The sequence below is a fragment of the Bos indicus x Bos taurus genome, chromosome 18, assembly GCF_003369695.1.
Source record: "Bos indicus x Bos taurus breed Angus x Brahman F1 hybrid chromosome 18, Bos_hybrid_MaternalHap_v2.0, whole genome shotgun sequence".
In the NCBI taxonomy this organism is placed as follows: domain Eukaryota; kingdom Metazoa; phylum Chordata; class Mammalia; order Artiodactyla; family Bovidae; genus Bos; species Bos indicus x Bos taurus.
The window spans coordinates 9,515,665-9,534,031 of record NC_040093.1 but is presented as its reverse complement, the minus strand read 5'-3'; the positions used below and the strand labels follow the sequence as shown (position 1 = coordinate 9,534,031).

The window sequence follows — 18,367 nt, the reverse complement described above, 5'->3', positions numbered from 1 at the left end:
TGTTGAATAAGAGGAAGGGTGAATGTGTGGAAGAGAAGAAGGGTAAGTGGATGAGAGAACGAGCGGTAAATGAGTGGATGGATGAAAGGGTGAATAGATGGATGGACAAGCGTATGGACGGGTGCATGGAGAGATAGATGGATGGATAGATGATGGATGAATAAGTGAAAGAATGGATGAATGAGTGTCTGCTCGAAAATGTGGACAGATATATGGAAGAGTGGAGGGAATTCCCTGGTGGTCCAGTGGTTAAGAATCTGCCTTCCAATGCAGGGGACGTGGGTTCAATCCCTGATCAGGGAACTAAGATCCCATATGCTCTGGGGCAACTAAGCCCTCTCACAGCAACTAAGATCCGACACAGCCAAATAAATAGATATTAAAAAAAAAGAGTGGATGGTTGGATGAAAGGTTGAGGAGATGGATGGATGGGGAAGAAAAATGAGCTACATTTTTCCAAAAGGAACTTCTTTTGCAGACAGCCAACTCTCCAAGTTCCAATGAAACAATTTATTGTCAAAGCGCAGTGGTGCCAATGGCAGTGTCCCCACTGAGGGGACCAGCCCAACCCCCGTCTGTGAATCGGGGGTCTTCTCCGCCCAAAACCCCAGGGGCTGGCGGGAGACAATAGCTGAAGGGAGGGACAGTCGAAAGGAGGGAGTTCACAGTATCTGGGGCCTAACTTCCGGGTTCCCTGAGGCTGATCTAGACCGATGATGAGCAGTTTCACCTGAAGAAGTGGCAGGAATGCACATTTGAGGGATCTTTTGAGAAGCTTATCTGTGATTCTACAGCAGGCCTTCAGTCACATAGCTCCTTTTTTTTTTTTTCTATTTCAAACTCCAGGCTGAAAGTTCTATAAGACAATAGAAATGGCTGTCAGTGTCATTCATTCAAAGGGTACCCTTTAAGACCCTACGAAGCAGCAGCAGTGTGATAGCAGCTTTCCATCAATACTTTCTAGGGATGGGCAACACCACCACAAACAAGAGGACCAAGGAGGCTTTGCTGGAGGAGAGTTGTGGAGACACGACAGATTAAACACACGCTTCCCCCCAAGAGGGGACAAGGGGTATGCAGAAAACAGGAGATATGATAAGGGAGGTGGTCAGGAGGCACCTCACTGGGGCGATCTGGGGAGGCCTCGGGGTCTGATGGGCGGTGATGTGAAGGAGCTGGTCGTGGCAAAAACAAAGGGGACAATGGTCACAGGCTGTGGGGATGGTGCATGCCAAGGTCCTGAGGTGGGACTGATCTCCGCGTGGGCTGGAATCTGAGGGGAGGACGGGCAGTCAGGCCTAGGCAGAGCCAAGAGGATCCCCAAGTTACTCCAAGGTCCCCAGGCTCCTTAAGGAGCATCTCCTCACTAACTTCCTAACCGAGGGACAACCCTGCTGCTGAGTGAGTGGTCCTCGGAGACTGAGCAGACCAGACACTACAGTCCTGAAAGGGGCCGTTAGGTTTGCTTTTAAATTTCCACCATATGGGTTGGACGGGGAGGTACTATAAGACAGGCCAGCATCGACAGGAAGACCGGATGGCCCACTCGGTAAATATGGGTAGGGCATCTGTGAGCCAGGCCAGCGACGTGCGCGGGGAACGCAGAGATGCAGAGACAGACTCGACCTGGTCCTCACAGAGCTCATCGCCAGCAGGTGACTATGACAAGTGCCCATGCTCCAGGGGATCCCAGACAGAGGACAGACGCAGAGCCCTGGAGAAGGTGGACTAGAAGGAACTTAGCAACTGCCCGGAGCGGGAGAGAGGGGTGTGGGAGGAGCCAGAGGTCTCTCAGACAGCTGTGGGGGTGGGGACAGAGACTGGGTGGGGAGGGGGGTTCGGTCAAGCTGGGTGGAGGAGGTCATGCCTTCATTTTTGGAGAGTGTCTGTGGTTAAGGTGGACAGTGTGCTAGGTTCCTGAACAAACAACCTGGTATTTCTGGAGCGCTCTGTGCCCATCCCATCACACGGCATCAGTGGAGACAGCCATGGGAGCCAGGGACAGGGTTGAGACCCCCCCCGGTTCTTCCTGCTGGAACCCACCTAGGGTACCACCTGGAGGTCCAAGGGGTCGTAGGCGGACGCCCGCAGGTCCTGCAGCAGGGCTTCCAGCTCGTTCCTCAGTGTGGAGTAGGGCGGCTTCTCCTCGTACTGGAGGGCCATCACCACCTTCAGGTACTCCTGCAGGGTCTCTGCGGCCAAGACACGGGGGAGGCCTGAGGGGAGCAGCCCCCCAACCCAGAGCCTGGGGGGCCGTGCCCAGAGGGTCTCAGCCATGGTGCTCCTTTGCTCAGTGCTTCCTCTGTGCCCGGCACTGCTGCAGCCACTTAGATTTTAGTTTTTTTAAACATTAAACATGAGCACCGGGAAAGTGGTACCAAGAGCAATAGCATGTCTGTCGCCTAGCGTCACTGATAGGGACAGAATAGGACAGTGTAGGGAAACAACAGCCAGTCAAGATGGCAGTGGTCAGGCTCTCTCGCCCGGCTCCCTCTCACTGCCGTCCCACGGTCCGCTTGCTCTGGTCCACATTGTGTAAATAGTGACTCTGCGTGGTTATGGAACAGTTGAGATCGTTTACAGCACTGCGCAGGAGAATCATGCCTACAGAAGCTCCACCTGAAAAGCCCTTGCCACGCAGTGGGGTGATGTCAACCATTAGAGAAGAATAAAGCCTGTCTGCCTTTCTGCTGCAAACAAAGCGTGTCTGCAGCTCCTCGAATCTTCTTCCAGCTTCCTATCTGGTGCCTGGCTTGCAGCTGGCCTACCCTGGGCTCAACTATGGCAAGACAGACAGTTAGTCAGGACAATGTAGAAGCCCCAGTAGGGGACTATAGATAGAGAGGAAACCTAGGCAGCTTTTGGAGACCACTTTAAGTTGATGCTGCCTCAAGAAAGCTACTGGGGCTTCCCGGTGGTGCAGTGGTAAAAGAATCCGCCTGCCAACGCAGGGGGCACAGGAGATGTGAGTTCGATCCCTGGGTTAGGAAGATCCCCTGGAGGAGGAAATGGCAACCCACTCCAGTACTCTCGCCTGAGAAATCCCATGGACAGAGGAGCCTGGCGGGCTACAGTCCGTGGGGTCGCAGAGTTGGACACAACTGATCAGGCATACACACACACACACAGCCCGCTTAATTCTGGGGCAGAGCCCACTTGCGTGCTGGCTTGCACCTCTCACGAGCATCCTGTATTAATAAATCTACATCGTGCCCATCATTTTGCCTCTTCTGAGCTGAGACAAAAAGAATCTGAGCCTCGGTAAGTCCAGGCATCAGGTGAGTGATTCCAATTAAAAGACAGTGGGGTCAAGGCCTAATCTGAGGTGCACGGATTTATCATCAGCTATCAACTCACACCAACCTTGTTTCAGCAAAACCCCTACTGCTTCCCCCTCCTGTATTGTTTTAAAGCAAATCCCAGCTGATTATATGATTTTATCTCTATTTGGTGCATATCTCTGAAATGGGGGCCAACAAGCTTTTACTGTGAAGTGCAGGAGAGTAAATATTTTTGGCTCAGAACGCAGGGAGCCTGTGAGGGGAGGACCAAACTCGGCTGTTCTCCCACAAAAGGCCCAAAGAGGGAGGCCGGGAAGCCAGTGCACCAAGACTGCTTTACTGATGGACGCTGCAGCTTGCTCACAGGGTTCATGTGTCACGAAATGATGTTCTTTTGATGTTTTTTCAAAAGATACAAATGAAATTATAAACAAAACAGAAACAGATGTATAATTAGAAAGGCATTTTGTCATATGAAATATGTATTTCGAATTATAACCCGTTACTCACATACATATATATGACTATAAATATGTATCACGGAAGCTGGTATCTCATTAAGCATTTCCTTCTGCAAGGCACTCATACTTTTTCTGTCTTTTAAGTTTTGCTTATCTGTTTGTTTATTTTTGGCTGTCTCGGGGCTCCTTTGCTGTACTTGGGCTTTCTCTAGTTGCGGCGAGTGGGAGCCTGCTCTCTAGCTGTGGCGCCTGGCCGTCTCACTGCAGTGGCTCCTCTCGTTGCAGAGCACAAGGTCTAGGGTGATTTCAGCAGCTAGGGCTCCCAGGCTCTAGAACGCAGGCTCAGTAGTTGTGGCACAGGGGCTTAGTTGCCCCTTGGCATGTGGAATCTTCTCAGCTCAGGAATCGAACCCACGTCTCCTGCACTGGCAGGTGGATTCTTAACTACTGGACCACCAGGGAAGTCCTTTAATTTTTAAAAAAAACCACCTGACCCTCCATCCCTGAGAATTGCTGTTAACATTGGCTTCACATCCTCTGCAATGCTTTCTTCGCAGATTTTCTTCTCTGATGAGACCTTTTAATAATGAAAATGGGATCTGACCATGTGTGGTTTATATATATATATTTGTACGTATTTGGCTGCAAGGGGTCCTACAGTTGTGGCACGTGGGATCTTTGAGCTTCGCTGCGGCATGCAGAATCTTTAGTTGCAGCATGTGGGATCCAGTTCCCTGACCAGGGATCGGACCTGGATCCTCTGCATTGGGAGCCCAGAGTCCTAACCACTGGACCACCAGGGAAGTCCCTGTCTTTTTCACTTTTAAAATCCCCATTAAATGGATTTCATGACTGACTAATGAGTCACAACTGCAGTTTCAGCTGACATTAAGTGTATTTTACCACAATTTAAAAAATATCCATAAAATTCTATAAGTATTGACACAGAAAATCTCCAAGGAATCTTCTTAGATGAAAAAGTAAGTCAGAGACAAATATAGGCGATATGACTCTTAAAAAAAACCACACATTATGTGTATGTGGTTACGTGTGTCTGTGTGCATTGCTGTTGTTACTGTTCAGACACACTTCTGAATCTGGGCGGGGGGAAAATTTTTGTTTCTACGAGGGGCACAGATACACAAGTGATTTGGAAAACTCAAGGGAAATAGAGGGGTGTGAGGACAGGCACCCCCCGGATGGGCCCGAGCCCTGGTCCCTCCGCGGCCCCCGCCTGCTCCCTCCCTTGGGACATACCTGAGGGGGTGATCCAGCGACTGCACTGTCCCACGAGGCCCTCCGGGTTGTCAAGAAACCTGACGGGACAGAGGCACGCGTGAAAGGCCTTTCAGGGAAGGACAGTCACCTTCGGAAACAGGAGGTCTGGTAGACCTGCCCTAGTTTTCCTTATTCTCATTAGTTGTGATCTAGAACAGGGGTCCCCAGACTTTGGGACCTAATAATGCCTGATGATCCAAGGTGGGGGTGATGTCGTAATCATAGAAATAAAATGCACAATACATGTGAGGCGCTTGAGTCATCCTGAAACCATCCTCCCGCCCTCCAGCAGTCTGTGAAAGACTGTCTTCCACGAAACCAGTCCCCGGCGCCTGAAAGGTTGGGGACCGCGGCTCGAGAGAGTCACCGTGGACACTGGATGAGTGAATTCTAAACAAGGCGTTTAGGGGAAGCGCAGCGTAAGTACTTGCAGGCTTCCAACTGCAACATTTTTACCAACTTATCAATACATCACCTGGTTTCACCTGTGTGTGTGCCTGTGCGCACGCTCAGTCGCTTCAATCGAGTCCGACTCTTTGTGACCCCACGCACCATAGCCTACCAGGCTCCTCTGTCAATGGGATTCTCCAGGCAAGAATACTGGAGTGGGTTGCCATGCCCTCCTCCAGGGGATCTTCCTGACCCAGGGATCAAACTCAAGTCTCCTGAGTTCCAGGTGAATTCTTTACCATCTGAGCCGCCAGGGAAGAAAATGTTCATATTGCAACATGCCCCCTTGTGGGCCCCCAGGTCAGCTGACAGGCTGGGCTGGGGGGTCTAGAATGAGTCCCGCATCACCACTGACATTTCCCTGAGGAGCGTCTTCATGTTCCCGGCCCTCTCTCTGTGGCTGTGGTTGGGATCTGGGGTTCTGGAAGGAACTGTTACTTATTCTCTCAGGGTCTCCTCGTAAGAGCAGCTCAGTCTCATCGCTAACACAGCAGAGTGCGTCAAGGAGCAGATCAGACTTCAGCCACACTAAACACGTCACCGATTGGGCTGTGTCCTCCGACTACCTGTGTCATAATCCTGAGACCCATTGTTTTCACCTAGCTTCATTGCAAAAAACACAAAGTTACTGGAAAACTAGAAAATAAGTACAAAAAGAAAAGAAGAAAACAGGGCAATGGGCTTGTGTTACGGCAGGTACTGAGGCTGCCTTCAAATGCAGAGGTTGCCTGCAGAAGCCTGGTTGCTGAGGGCTGCTCTCTCTGTTTCCCCCTTCTGCAGAGATGTTAGGGCGTATTAGCACCCAGGTGGGACCTCCTCACTCACCTTCTAGAGTCACTTCACCTGTCACCATTGCCAGGAGACCTGCCCCTTTAATCTAAAAGATCAGGCTTGCCCACACCCTGATGCCCAGGGCTCTGAGCTGACTGCCCCACCCTCTGACCTCTGACATGCTTTGTGTTTCACTATCTGTTCACAGCCTCTCCCATTAGCACCTGAGTTCCTTGAGGGCAGGGGTGTCTGTCTTAGTTTTCTGTATCCCCAGGCCCTAGAAGAGCCTAGTGCAGGGAAGTGCTCAGTGAGTATCTGGTGAGTGGAGGGTGGCTGCATCCAAACGCCGCCAATCCCCTGAGATGAGCCTCTCACACTTGGGAGGTACCAGCTTCCAGGTGAAAGGGCCTCCTCGGGAGTCAAAGGGCCTGGGAGCGCCTCTCATCAGCTGTTGACCCAGGCCGATCACCTAAGATCTCTGTGCTTCAGATCGGGAGAGCACTGGCCTCAGAGTTGACACAGGGAATCGGTGGGCACATTGCCTGGGGCAGAAAAGCATACAGCAATGTCAGCCGTGAACAGGTCGTTACGGGCAGGCCAATGTGACAGGTGTCCCTTCCTCGGAAGTGAACAAGCGGGAGACCCGATGCGGTGGGGGGTGAGGGAAGGGCTCCCTGGGGAGTGACGACTAAGCTGAAACATGACGGAGGATGAGATCTGGGGTGGGGTACCACTTATGGTGGGGTACCACACATATGGGTGAGTGTTCGATTGGCAAAAATCAAACACAATGTGTTTTTCAAGGACACAGCTACATCTAAAATTACTTGAGAAGCACTGAGCTTCTTTAGCAATGTAAAAAGTTAAAGAAATAAAGCATTAAGTGAAAGAAGGAGAATGAGATTTAGAGCACAAGACCATTTATGCAAGTCAAACGCACTCATCACGTTTAAAAAAAAAAAAACTGTTGTTTAAGGACACAGATGTGCCTATACCTTATTTAAAAGCAATAGTCAGAAACAGTATACTCGACAGACATGTAACTGGGGTTAAACTGGAAGTATTGAGTGAAGAAAGCCAGAAACGGGTGAGATTCGAAGCAGAGTAACATTTATGCGAGTCACATACAGTGCCAGGAGCGTCATGCAATTTTAAGATACAAATACATTTAAGCAAGCGTATCAGTAGGACACATATATATTCAGTATGTATGAGTGGGTATCCATGGTTGAGTAAAGGAAGATGGGATAATAAAGGGGGCAAAGTGAGAGGCTCAACATGAACCATCGACACAGCATGCTTGGAACTGAGAAGACAGACAGACTCGATGCTGTTCACTGGAGAGTTTTCTCTCTTTCCACTCTCCCAGGGCTTCTGCAGACAGCTCCTGAGACACTGCTGAACTCTGAGTCTCCGTTTGAACTTCAAGTTTGCACTTCAGATGTGATACCCAACCATCTCCTGAATGGCTCCTCTTGGGGTAGCTCTCCTGCCCCAAGCCTACCCCACAGCTTGAATCCCGAGCTCTGGACCTGCAGAGCTGCCCTGGGTCTAGTTGTCTACTGTCCACACACGCAGCAGCACCTCCCTTTACAGCCAACAGCCCCTCTGTCTTTGGTGCTGAACCGCGCACCCACCCACACGTACCCCCACTGCCCTCTGTCCTTGGTGCTGAACCACACCACCCAACACTTCGGGTTTTATCTCATTGTCCTTGGTGCTGAACATCTAAAACAGAACTAGCAAGATCTGGTGGTTTCACATGCAGAAGAGAGGGAAGTGTGGACACCAGAGGCCAGTGTTGCCAGATACTGAGGCAAAGCCCAGGCCCAACTGCTGAGGTTGCCCGTGTGTCCCTGTGGGAGTGAATGAATCATGGTGTCCTGCACACCGTGAGCATTTTCTACAGGCCAGGCTCTGTGCTGAGTGCTGTGCACCCAACTCCCTCAAATCCTTCCACCCTGAGGTGGGCGCTAATAGGATCCTTGACACTGGAGGACACTGACGCTTGTGGAGGTTAAGCTGCACCTCACAGCCTGCAGTGGTGGGTGGGATGGGGACGGAGTCTGAAGTGATGAGCCAGAGTCTGACCCCAGGCAGTGTGGCTCCAGAGCCCATGCTCTGGTCCGCTGGAATTGACGCAGAGCACGTGCCTGAGAACTGCAGAGGCCCGAGGCTGCCTCCCCCTCTTTTCTGTCCCCTCTTGGGTTCTGAGCTTCTGCCCCACCTGCAGGGGTGCTGGACCAGCACTGGGCTCTGCTGACCCCTAGACTCACTTCTGTTTCAGCTTCACGATCTCCTCGGTGTTGGGAAGGCAGTTTGTCCATGGCAGGGTCCCATAGAGCCACTTCAGCAAACAGTAGCCCAGGGTCTGGAGGTCACTGCGGCGGGAGGGCCCTGGGGAGGAGGGAAGGAACGTGGCCACTCAGGCAGACGTTCTGACACGCCCACCCTCATCGTTTCTCTCTCTCACCAACTCAAGCATGTGCTCACACACGCAACCATCCACATATACTGGCTCTCAACTGTTCATCCACTTTTCACTTGCCTACTCTCACTCTTTCATGAGTCAATTACTCATTCACTCCGTTGGTCATCTCTTCATCCCTGGTTTCACTAGCTCACTCCCCTCACCTACCTGTCCTTCATTCATGAACCTATTTGTTCCGTGAATCCTCAGAGCCTCAGGTGACAAGCCCCTTCCCCCATTCTTTTTTCGTATTTATTTATTTAGCCTCACTGGCTCTTAACTGGCACGTGGGATCTTTGATCTTCATTGCAGCGTGTGAACTCTTTAGTTGCAGCATGTGGGATCTAGTTCCCTGACCAGGGATGGAACCTGGGGCCCCTGCATTGGGAGCGTAGAGTCTTTGCCGCTGGACAACCAGGGAAGGCCTCCTTCCCATAGTCTTAAATTCCAGACAAGAGTTTGGTTGGGTCCCAGCCCTTGACAGTCCTTGACAGTCCAGTGGAGAGATGTAACAAGGCATGAAGGTACCTAGAAGGATGGCCACTGACCTCAGCCTCACTTGGTAGGGAAGGACAAACAAAGCAGACAGCGGGGTTTGGTTTTCTTACACTTCCTCAATCACATGATTTAAACACTTCACATAAGCATTCGACAAACACTGCGAGCTGACTGTGTCGGACCCTCTGCCACCTGGTGCTGGGGGCACATGCACCATCCCGTCCCTGGGGGACTTAGTGTAATGGGAGGATGCGGGCAGGGACTTGGATGGCCATGGTTTCAAGGGGTTTGGGCGAGAGAGGCCAAGACCTCCTCAAGGCATCTCCTCAAAGTGTGCTCTTCTCTCCCCGTGCACCTGCCCGGGATAATCTCACTCCTGGGCTTCAACTGACAACTTCTGAAATAGCGCTGACATCTGGGTCTCTGTCTAGACCTCACTGGTGTGCTGCAGAGATGGATAGTCAATGGTTTACAACTGGTGTTCAGCAGCCCCTCCTGGATGACGTCAGAGCCCCTCTCGCCTTCTAAGTCCACACAGGTCCTGAACTCGAGCCTGGGGACTCGCAGGGCTTCCTGGTAGTCCACTGATCACTGGTGTCAGTGCTGCCCCACAACGCCTGATGCGCGGGGATGCTGTCCGTGGTTCTGACCCCCACCATGGCTCCCCGCCTCAGCCTGACTCCTGCGTTTGGCCACCTGCTGTCCATGGCTGTGACAATCGGGAGCTGCCCTCGTCTGAGCAGCATGTCTCCAAGCTCCTGAACCCCTTCTCTGGCCTCTTACCGCATCCCTTGTGCAGGTCCATGCTAATGAACTCAAGGTGCCCCTCATGTGGGCTCCTGCTGCCTTCGGTGTAGGCCACGTGTCTGCCACCCGGTGAATAGCGGAAGGTGAAGCCGTAGCCTGCCAGGGTCACCTGTGTGCACGTGGGAGAAGGCATACAGTTTGAAGATTAGGAATCTGTATTCTGGAGTCAGAGATTTCAACTGTGGGTGCAATTTGAAACAACTCAATGCCAAACAGTACAGAAGGATGTGGAAAGAACCCAAACCAGTCATTCCTATCACTGCTCAGTCCCAGTTCCCAGAAGTAACCACTAATAGCTTTCTTGTATGTTCACCTTCTTTAAATAATCAGCAAACGCATGTGGATAAGGAGGATGCACTGTACTTCCTGTTGGGCACACAGCTTTCTGCACTTTAACAGTGTATTAACTGCAGAGCCAGACAGACCAGACTCCAGTGCCAGCTTGGCCCATTAGTGCCCATACAACTCTGGAGAAATTATGAAACTCTTTGTGCTTTGATTTCTCTATTGGTCAAATGAAGATAATCATAGTCCTTACCTTGCAGGGCTGTGAGGAGGCTTAACTGAGTTTAAAACACAAAGTACTTAGCCACCAGACACTCAGTCAGCCACATCGGCTTTCTAATGGCTACCTCTTATTCTGCTGAATGGAGAGGGGACACCTGTTGGCTTTGTCCATGCGAGACCTACATTCTTCTGGTCAGTTTGTGATGGTTACTTTTGTGCGTCAACCTGACTGGGCCACACGGTGCCTAGACAAGTCGCCAAAGGTTAATCTGGGTATGTCTGTGAGGGTGTGACTGGAGTGGATGGTAGACTGCCCTCTCTAGTGTGTGGGCCTCATCTCATCAGTTGAAGAACAGAACACAAAGGCTTAAGTGAAAGGGAATGCCCCTTGCCTGTCCACTTGAGCTGAACACCAGCATTTTCCTGCCTTTGGGTTTGAACAGAAATACCAACTCTTCTCAGGTCTCAAGTCTGCCACCTTTCAGACTGGAACTCACACAGGTTTCTTCGGGCCTTTGGACTCTGACCAGAAGCACACCATTAGCTCTCCTGTTCTCCAGCTTGCCAACTGCAGATCTAGGGACTCTGAGCTTTTTGAATTTGAGTCAAATTCTTATAGTCTCCCTCTCTCTCTGTATATATACATAGATACATATATATGTGTATGTATACACACACACACACACACATACACATTCTGTTGGTTCTGTTTCTTTTTTTCTTTTTGGCCTCCTGCTATGTGGGATCTTAGTCCTCTGACCAGGGATCAAACCCATGACCCCTGTATTGGAAGCTCAGAGTCTTAACCACTGGACTAACAGAGAAGTCCTAGCTTTGCCTAATATGGTTCTAGGATTTTTCTCTGAGACCACCCCTCTCCAACTCAGTCCAAGTGACTGAGGTGGGGCTCACCCAATCTATCTCCACTGGGGTGGCTAAATGGAGGGGACTTAAGCCTCATTTGCTGGTGGTTGTCATCATAGCAAAGAGGGACTGCCTGATAATGAGCAATGCAAACACAAGAGCCCAGAGACGAAGATCCAGTTTCCTAATGACAGGCTCTGAATTTTTAGAATCAGCCACACCTGAAGCCAGTGAAGTCCTGGATTTTTTCACTCCAAGAAGCAATAAATAGTACCTCCCTGTTTTTAAACTAACCCCCTCCTTTTTTTTTTTTTGGCTTAAGGCATGTTACATTTGGTTTCTATCATTAGAAAGAGTAATTATGATTTACTGTAAATACTAATCAGTACGCTATCAGGAGTATATATTGAGGTTTTCCCATTTTACTGTCGGAATCAGTTTTGTCAGGAACACTTTGTACGTGTATCTTTCTTTTCCTCTTATTTTTGGCTGCATCAGGTCTCAGCTGCGGCACTCGGTATCCTCATCGCGGTATGAGGGATCTTTCGTTTGGGGCTTCTCTCTTGTGTGGTGCATGGGCTCAGTTGGCCTGAGGCACGTGCGATCTCTGCTCCCTGCCGGGGACTGAACCTGTGTCCCCTGCATTGGAAGGCGGATTCTTAACCACTGGACTACCAGGGAAGTCCTTGTAATATATCTTTCAATATATGGAATGGATAAATTCCTCACAGAGGAACCAGTAGATCAAAAAACCTATGCAGTTAGCTCCATCAATCTTGCGCAACCAAATGACAGTTGGTGGGCTCTGCTACCCAGGCCCGCTGCTACCTCCCACCCCGACAACTGGCAGGGGAGAGGCCCTCTTCTGTGCACTGACTGCCTGTGGAAATGGTGACCAATTAGTGTGAAATGCATGTTTAGCAAATGTTAGGTACTGTATTTGAACCAATAAATGTGAATCCTGCAAAAAGCAAAACAAAAATCCATATACATTTAAAATTTTGACTGCTATAAGAAATTACCTTCCAAAAAGTTTGCCCAAGTACCCTTCCAATAAGTAAAGAATTCCTGTTTCCTCACATACTTATCAGCAAGAGATATTATTTTTCTTTTAATTTTGTCCACCCGAAAGGTAAAAAGTAGTAGTTATTTTAAGTTTAATTTCCATGATTACTAGAATCTAATAATAATTGCAGGAGGTTGAGCATTTTTTCATACATTTAACTGACTTGTGGATTCCTTTTTCTATGAACTGCTTTTCCTATCCTTTGTCCATTTTTCTACTAAGTGGCTTCTCTCTCCTCATTTACTCGAAGAAGCACTTTATACATGATGGATAGCAATTCTTTGCAATAAGCGTTGTGAAATAAAGGCAGGTTTTAAGACAGGCGAGCCCGGGAGCCCAGAGAGCCCCCAGGGAGGGCGAGGATCTGGCAGTTACCTGGCACAGGTTCTCTGGATTCACAAAGATATTCTCAGCTGTCACGTTGCCATGGACGTACTCATTCTCGTGGAGGAACTCCAGGGCATCCAGCTAGGGGAGGAAAGCAAGTGTTTCTGTGAGAAGCGCTGACAACACAAACAGGCTCTGATGCGAAGCCCTGGAAGGAAACCCCACTGTTGGGCCTGGGGTCACGAGGTCCTGCTTGTCAGGGGCTTGGTAACACTGGTAGATTGCCTGTGTGTGCGCTCAGTTGCTTCAGTCATTTCCAACTCTTTCCACCCAGGACTGTAGCCTCCTCTGTCTGTGGGGTTTCCCAGGCAAGAATACTGGAGTGTGCTGCCATGCCCTCCTCCAGGGGATCTTCCCAACCAGAGACTGAACCCGTGTCTCCTGAGTCTCCTGCGTTGGCAGGCGGACTCTATACCCACTGAGCCACCTGGGAAGCCCCGGTGGTGGATTGAGCCTGACTAATTCTGAGTGAAGCATCTGGATGCCCGCTGTGACAGCACACCTAAGAATGTCTTAGAAGACATTAGGGTTTTGAAAAATTCCGTATTAAAGCTGATATTTCATTTCCCATCAATCTCTTGTATCTATTGGGTTGGCCAAAAGTTTGTTTGTCCTCAAGCTGGTACAGGAAAACCCGAATTAACTTTTTGACCAACCCATTATTTCTTAGTTGATCAAAATCTCTGGAGGGGAAACAGTTGGTTACTTATTGGTTACTTATTGACCCTTGCAAAAAAAAACCAACTCACACTCATATATACCAAAGAGGTTTCCTTATTTGTTCAAAGAAGCAGAAATACATTTAGTTGAGCACTTTGTATTTTTATTTCTAGCCCTGACTTTTCCACTGAGCTCTGATTGCATATATTGAACCCCCAGGTGCTCGCGGTATCTTGACTGCAACCCCCTTGACTCCAAGGCTTAACTGCCCACCCCATTCTGCTGCTTCCACAAACACTCCGTCCCCACAGCCCAGCTCCTCCTCAGGCCTGGTCCTCTCTCCTGCCCACCTCACTCAGCCTCCACTGTACCCTCCCCAGCCATCCCCACGTGGCCCACGGGGTCCTTCTACACCCAGAACTGACGCTGCCCCTCCCCTGTCCTCAGTCCTCACGTGGGTTCCCGGTGCCCTCGGGACAGGGGTCCCCGCCCCTCAGCTTGGTGTTCAAGGCCCTGGGTCCTCAGGTCACTGCTGAGCCTCCACACCAACCGCAGCTCCTGCCTTTCACCCTTGACACATCACACGGCAAACACTGCATGTCATACCTTTGGGACCCATCCCGCCAGCTGTTTATTTATATTTCTCATTTAATTTATTTTTATTTATCTTTGGCTGCCCTGGGTCTTCACCACTGTATGAGGGCTTTCTCTACTTGTGGCAGCCGAGGGCTACTCCTTGCTGCAGTGCCCAGGCTTCTCACTGCGGTAGCTTCTCTTGTTGAGGCGCACAGGCTCTACAGCGTGGGCTCAGTAGCTGCGGTGCACGGGCTTAGCTGCCCTGCATGGCATCTGGGATCTTCCCGGACCAGGATCGAACTCACGTCCCCCGCGCTGGCAGACAGCGTCTTAGCCACTGTGCTACCAGGGGAGTCACTGTGTGTGTATCTGGCTGTTCCGGGTCTCACATGTGGCAAATGGGATCTTCGTTGTCACATGCGGGGTCTTTAGTTGCGGCATGCGAACTCTTAGTTGCAATATGTGGGATCTAGTTCCTGGAGCAGGGATTGAACCCGGGGGGGCCCCTGCGTTGGGAGGGAGGAGCCTTAGCCACTGGACCACCAGGGAAGTCCCCCCTCCAGCAGTTTAAGTTAGGTCCTCTTCTCCGTCACAGCATGGGGACACTTCTCTCCAGAGCACTTTTCACTACTGGTGCAACTGTGGCTTAAACTCACCCTGTCCCAGCAAACATAGAAACCATGTCTGTGCTGCCCCGCACTGCACTCCCAGGCCCTGGGACGGTATCTGACACTCAGCAGGGACAGCACAAATATTTCATGGAAGGATGGATGGAGGAAGGAATGAATGACAGATGTCCTGTGCGCTCTCCCCCACACGAGCCTTTGCCTAAGCTACTTCCTTGGGCTAGAACGCTCTCCCCATGCATTTCCACTCCCATTCTACCCAGCACCTTGCTATTCTCCACTCTTGGCTTAGAAATAAACTCCACCAGGAAGCACAACCAAACCCCTCAATTTAAGCTGGGACCCTTCCTCAAACTCCCACAGCCTCCTGAACATCCCTCATGGCAATACTTATCACTCTGGTTCTAATGGTCTGGGGTTCAGCTGTGCCAGTCACCCTGCATGCCCCAGTGCCCAGCAGGGGCAGATGCGGTCTGAATGTGTCAAAGGGCAAACAGACTGATAAACTAGGACCCGGGGCAGCATGCCCTGGATGGGAGCCTGAGACCCTCCAGTACCTACCAGCCGGCAGGCCATCTGGAACACAGACCTCACCGACATCACGTGCTTTGGGAAGTCATCCAGGATCGACTGAAGGCTCCTCCCCAGGGTGGGAAACACCAAGAACCTGGAAGACACGGGCGTCCCAGGAGGTGGGAGAGAGGACCGGGGCGGGGACAGAGTATCATTCACCAAGGAGGGACTCTGGCTGGGGACTACCAGGTCCCAGTCCAGGGTGAGATGAAGGGTTGGATGGGTGGGGGATAGGTCTGGCTCAAAGCTGCGGGAGGAAGGAAGCGACTAACTGGCCAGTGGCTCTAGGGTCCCAGCCACACCTGGGCATGAGACAGAGAGACAGGAAGCAGCCAGCAAAGCGAGTGCCAGGTGAAGTGACTCACCTGTACTTGTCCTGGTGAACGCCGAAACCGATGCAGGTGGGGATGGCCAGCTGGGGGATTGAGTACAGCTTCTTCCACTTGTTCACTGCGGGAGGTAGGGGCCAGAGAGATCAGGGCCCACCTGGCCCCACACCCACAGCAGACCACAGCCCATTCTGAGACTTGAAGCAGAATGCACCTGAGTCCCGGCCAGACCCTGGGTCTCCTGGTTAGAGACATTGTTTCTCTGGGTGGGTGAGGGCTAGGGGGGAATGATGGCGGGTGTGAAGGTGGTTTTGAGAAAGCACTGACAAGTCTGGAGTGAATGGAGTGGGGAAGAGTGACCGTGTAACCCATGAATTCTCACACAGAGCTAATGAGATCGGGAAAAGTGTAAACTGGTCACTGTGTCACTAGATGTCTGACCACCTTTCAGGATCTCAGCTGGATGGTAGACATGGAGCAGTGTGCGGATGAAAGTTTAATAACTGGGTTGTTCAGGAAAAAAAATAGCCCTGATTTATGTTTGTGGACTTTCGTGGTGTAAATGTTTCCCAGTACAGCCAGTTACAAGCTACCAATGTGGTATCACCGAAGATAGAGAGTTGGGGTGAGAGGCAGTAGCATGCCCTTATATGGTATTTCCAACACACGGATACAGTGAATGGAAGCAACTTCAAGGGATGGATAATAGGGACTTCCCTGGTGGTCCAGTGGTTAGGGCTCCGTGCATTCACTGCCAGGGTCCAGTTCAATTCCCGGTCAGGGAACTAAGATCCTACATGCCACACAGTCTGGCCAAAAAAAAGCACAGATTATAGATGACAGGTAATGGAAAATGTAGACAAATAATAAGGAAGTGATAAGCTTCGAGTGCTTATTACCCTTGCTCCTCTCTTTTTTACATTTTATTTCTGGCTGTGTGGGATCTTGGTTGCTGTGAGGTCTTTGCTCTAGTTGTGGCGAGCTGGGGCTCCTGTCTGATGTGGAGCACAGGCTCTACGGTGCGGGCTTCAGTAGTTGCGGTTCCCGGGCTGTAGAGCACAGGCTCAGCAGTGGTGGTGCATGGGCTTAGATGCTCTGCAGCATGGGGGATCCTCCTGGGTCAGGGATCAAACCTGTGTCTCCTGCATTGGCAGGCGGATTCTTTACCACTGAGTCACCAGGGAAGCCCACTCTTGTTCTTAACCTGATTGTAAATTGATATAATTAATTATTTATTTGGCTGTGCCAGGTCTTAGTTGCGGCATGGGAATTCTGAGTTGAAGTGCAGCATTCAAACTCTTAGATGTGGCCTGCGGGACCTAGCTTCCTGGCCTGTGGGATCTAGCTTCCTGACCAGGGACTGAACCTGGGAGTGGTCTTCACCTCTGGACCACCAGGGAAGTCTCTGGTACAGTTAGTTTATGACGGCTGTGTTTTAATAACTGGCTTACAGTATTTTTGAAAACGTAATACTCGGCTCTCAAGAGCTGGGACGATGAGCCAGCCTCAGGCCATGTCTGTTGTCTGTCCCCCGAGGCCCGAAGGGTGATGGGAGCAAACCCGGGCCTTGAATTTCACCCCCACCCTTCCCAAACCTTCAGATTATAGAGCCAGTTGTTCTGACCAAGCTGGTACCGCCAAACTCACCCCACCTGCCCACTTCCCTGAGGAATACCTTGCAAAGGCTTGGCAGCCCGCTGGAAGAAGTTCTGTTCATTGAACAAGCGCCCATCCTTGGCATCCTAGTGGGGGAGGGGAGGGGAAAAGGCTGTCACACTGGAATCTCACAGGCAAGGGCTCCCAGATCATCACTGGCCGTGGGTCATCCCAGGGTAATGCCAGCAACACCCTAGGTTGCTTCATGTGACCACGTATCAGAGACTTTGAGTTACTGCTTAGGTTCTTTTTCTTTTACGACAGGATCCACAAGTTTTCCCTAGATACAGGCCCTTCAGCTAAACACTACATTTTTGCAGTCTCCCTTGCAGCGAGGAATGGCCACACAATCAAGTTCTGGCCAATGGGGATGTGAGCAGAAGAGAGATGGGCAACTTTCAGGTTATGCTCTTAAAGGGCTAGGGCAGGCTCTCCCTTCTCTTCTCCTGTTCCAGCTGGCTGGAATGCAGATGAGATGGCAGGAGCTGGAGCAGCCATTTCAGCCCATGAGATGATTATAGGTTGAAGTTTGGAACAACAAGAGAGAAGGAAACTAACCCTTTGTTTATGGAACCACCATGTCAGCCCTGGGCCACAGCCCCAGACTTTTAAGTGAAAGAGCAATAAAATATTATTTTTGTGTAAGCCATTACTAACATTGGGTCACTTTTCCCAAGCAGTCAACCCAAATACTTTAATTAAATACAACTAGTAAAGCTGGGTTCTTAAGAGCACAGGATCAAAGAGAGCTGAATTCAAATCCCAGCTCTGACATTCATTCATTCTTTCTATAAAGCACCTATTATGTGCCTAGTATTCTTTTGGGTATTGGTGATACAGCAGTGAACAAAGCAACTTGCCCACTGGTGCCCCTGGGCAAGTGACCAAGATTTTATTTTCTCATCTGTTAAATGGGGGCACACGGTGACTATCCTAAAGGTTTGATTATGAACCAGGGCTGGGCACAGAACAAGCTCTCAGCAAGTAGGTGCTATTACTCATCTGTGAGTCTGGCTCCGGAGCCCTCACTCCAAATCACTCACAGGCCCTCCATCTAGATCCAAGGGAGGGCACCTGAACTAGCTGTCCCAGTTTTTGGGTGCTTGT

At 50.6% G+C, this 18,367-nt stretch overlaps 1 protein-coding gene and 1 non-coding gene across 21 annotated transcripts in view; both read right to left on the bottom strand.

Annotated features, from left to right (window-relative positions):
* Positions 1-489: 489 nt before the first annotated feature.
* Positions 490-18,367, bottom strand: part of VRK3 (VRK serine/threonine kinase 3) — a 35,967-nt gene continuing 18,089 nt past the window's right edge. For 5 of the 20 annotated variants that reach the window (XM_027515069.1, XM_027515068.1, XM_027515066.1 and 2 more), the window contains exons 7-14: positions 17,280-17,346; positions 15,641-15,725; positions 15,264-15,369; positions 12,829-12,921; positions 9,993-10,125; positions 8,518-8,638; positions 2,044-2,192; positions 867-1,273 (exon numbers count right to left, since the gene is read on the bottom strand). In XM_027515069.1, the coding sequence (XP_027370870.1) occupies positions 1,038-1,273; positions 2,044-2,192; positions 8,518-8,638; positions 9,993-10,125; positions 12,829-12,921; positions 15,264-15,369; positions 15,641-15,725; positions 17,280-17,346 (990 nt within the window). In that variant the 3' untranslated portion in view covers positions 867-1,037. The other 15 variants (XM_027515079.1, XM_027515082.1, XM_027515084.1 and 12 more) reach the window with 7 other exon arrangements.
* Positions 4,473-4,545, bottom strand: TRNAG-CCC. The gene has a single exon. It is a non-coding gene; the product is annotated as a tRNA-Gly (tRNA).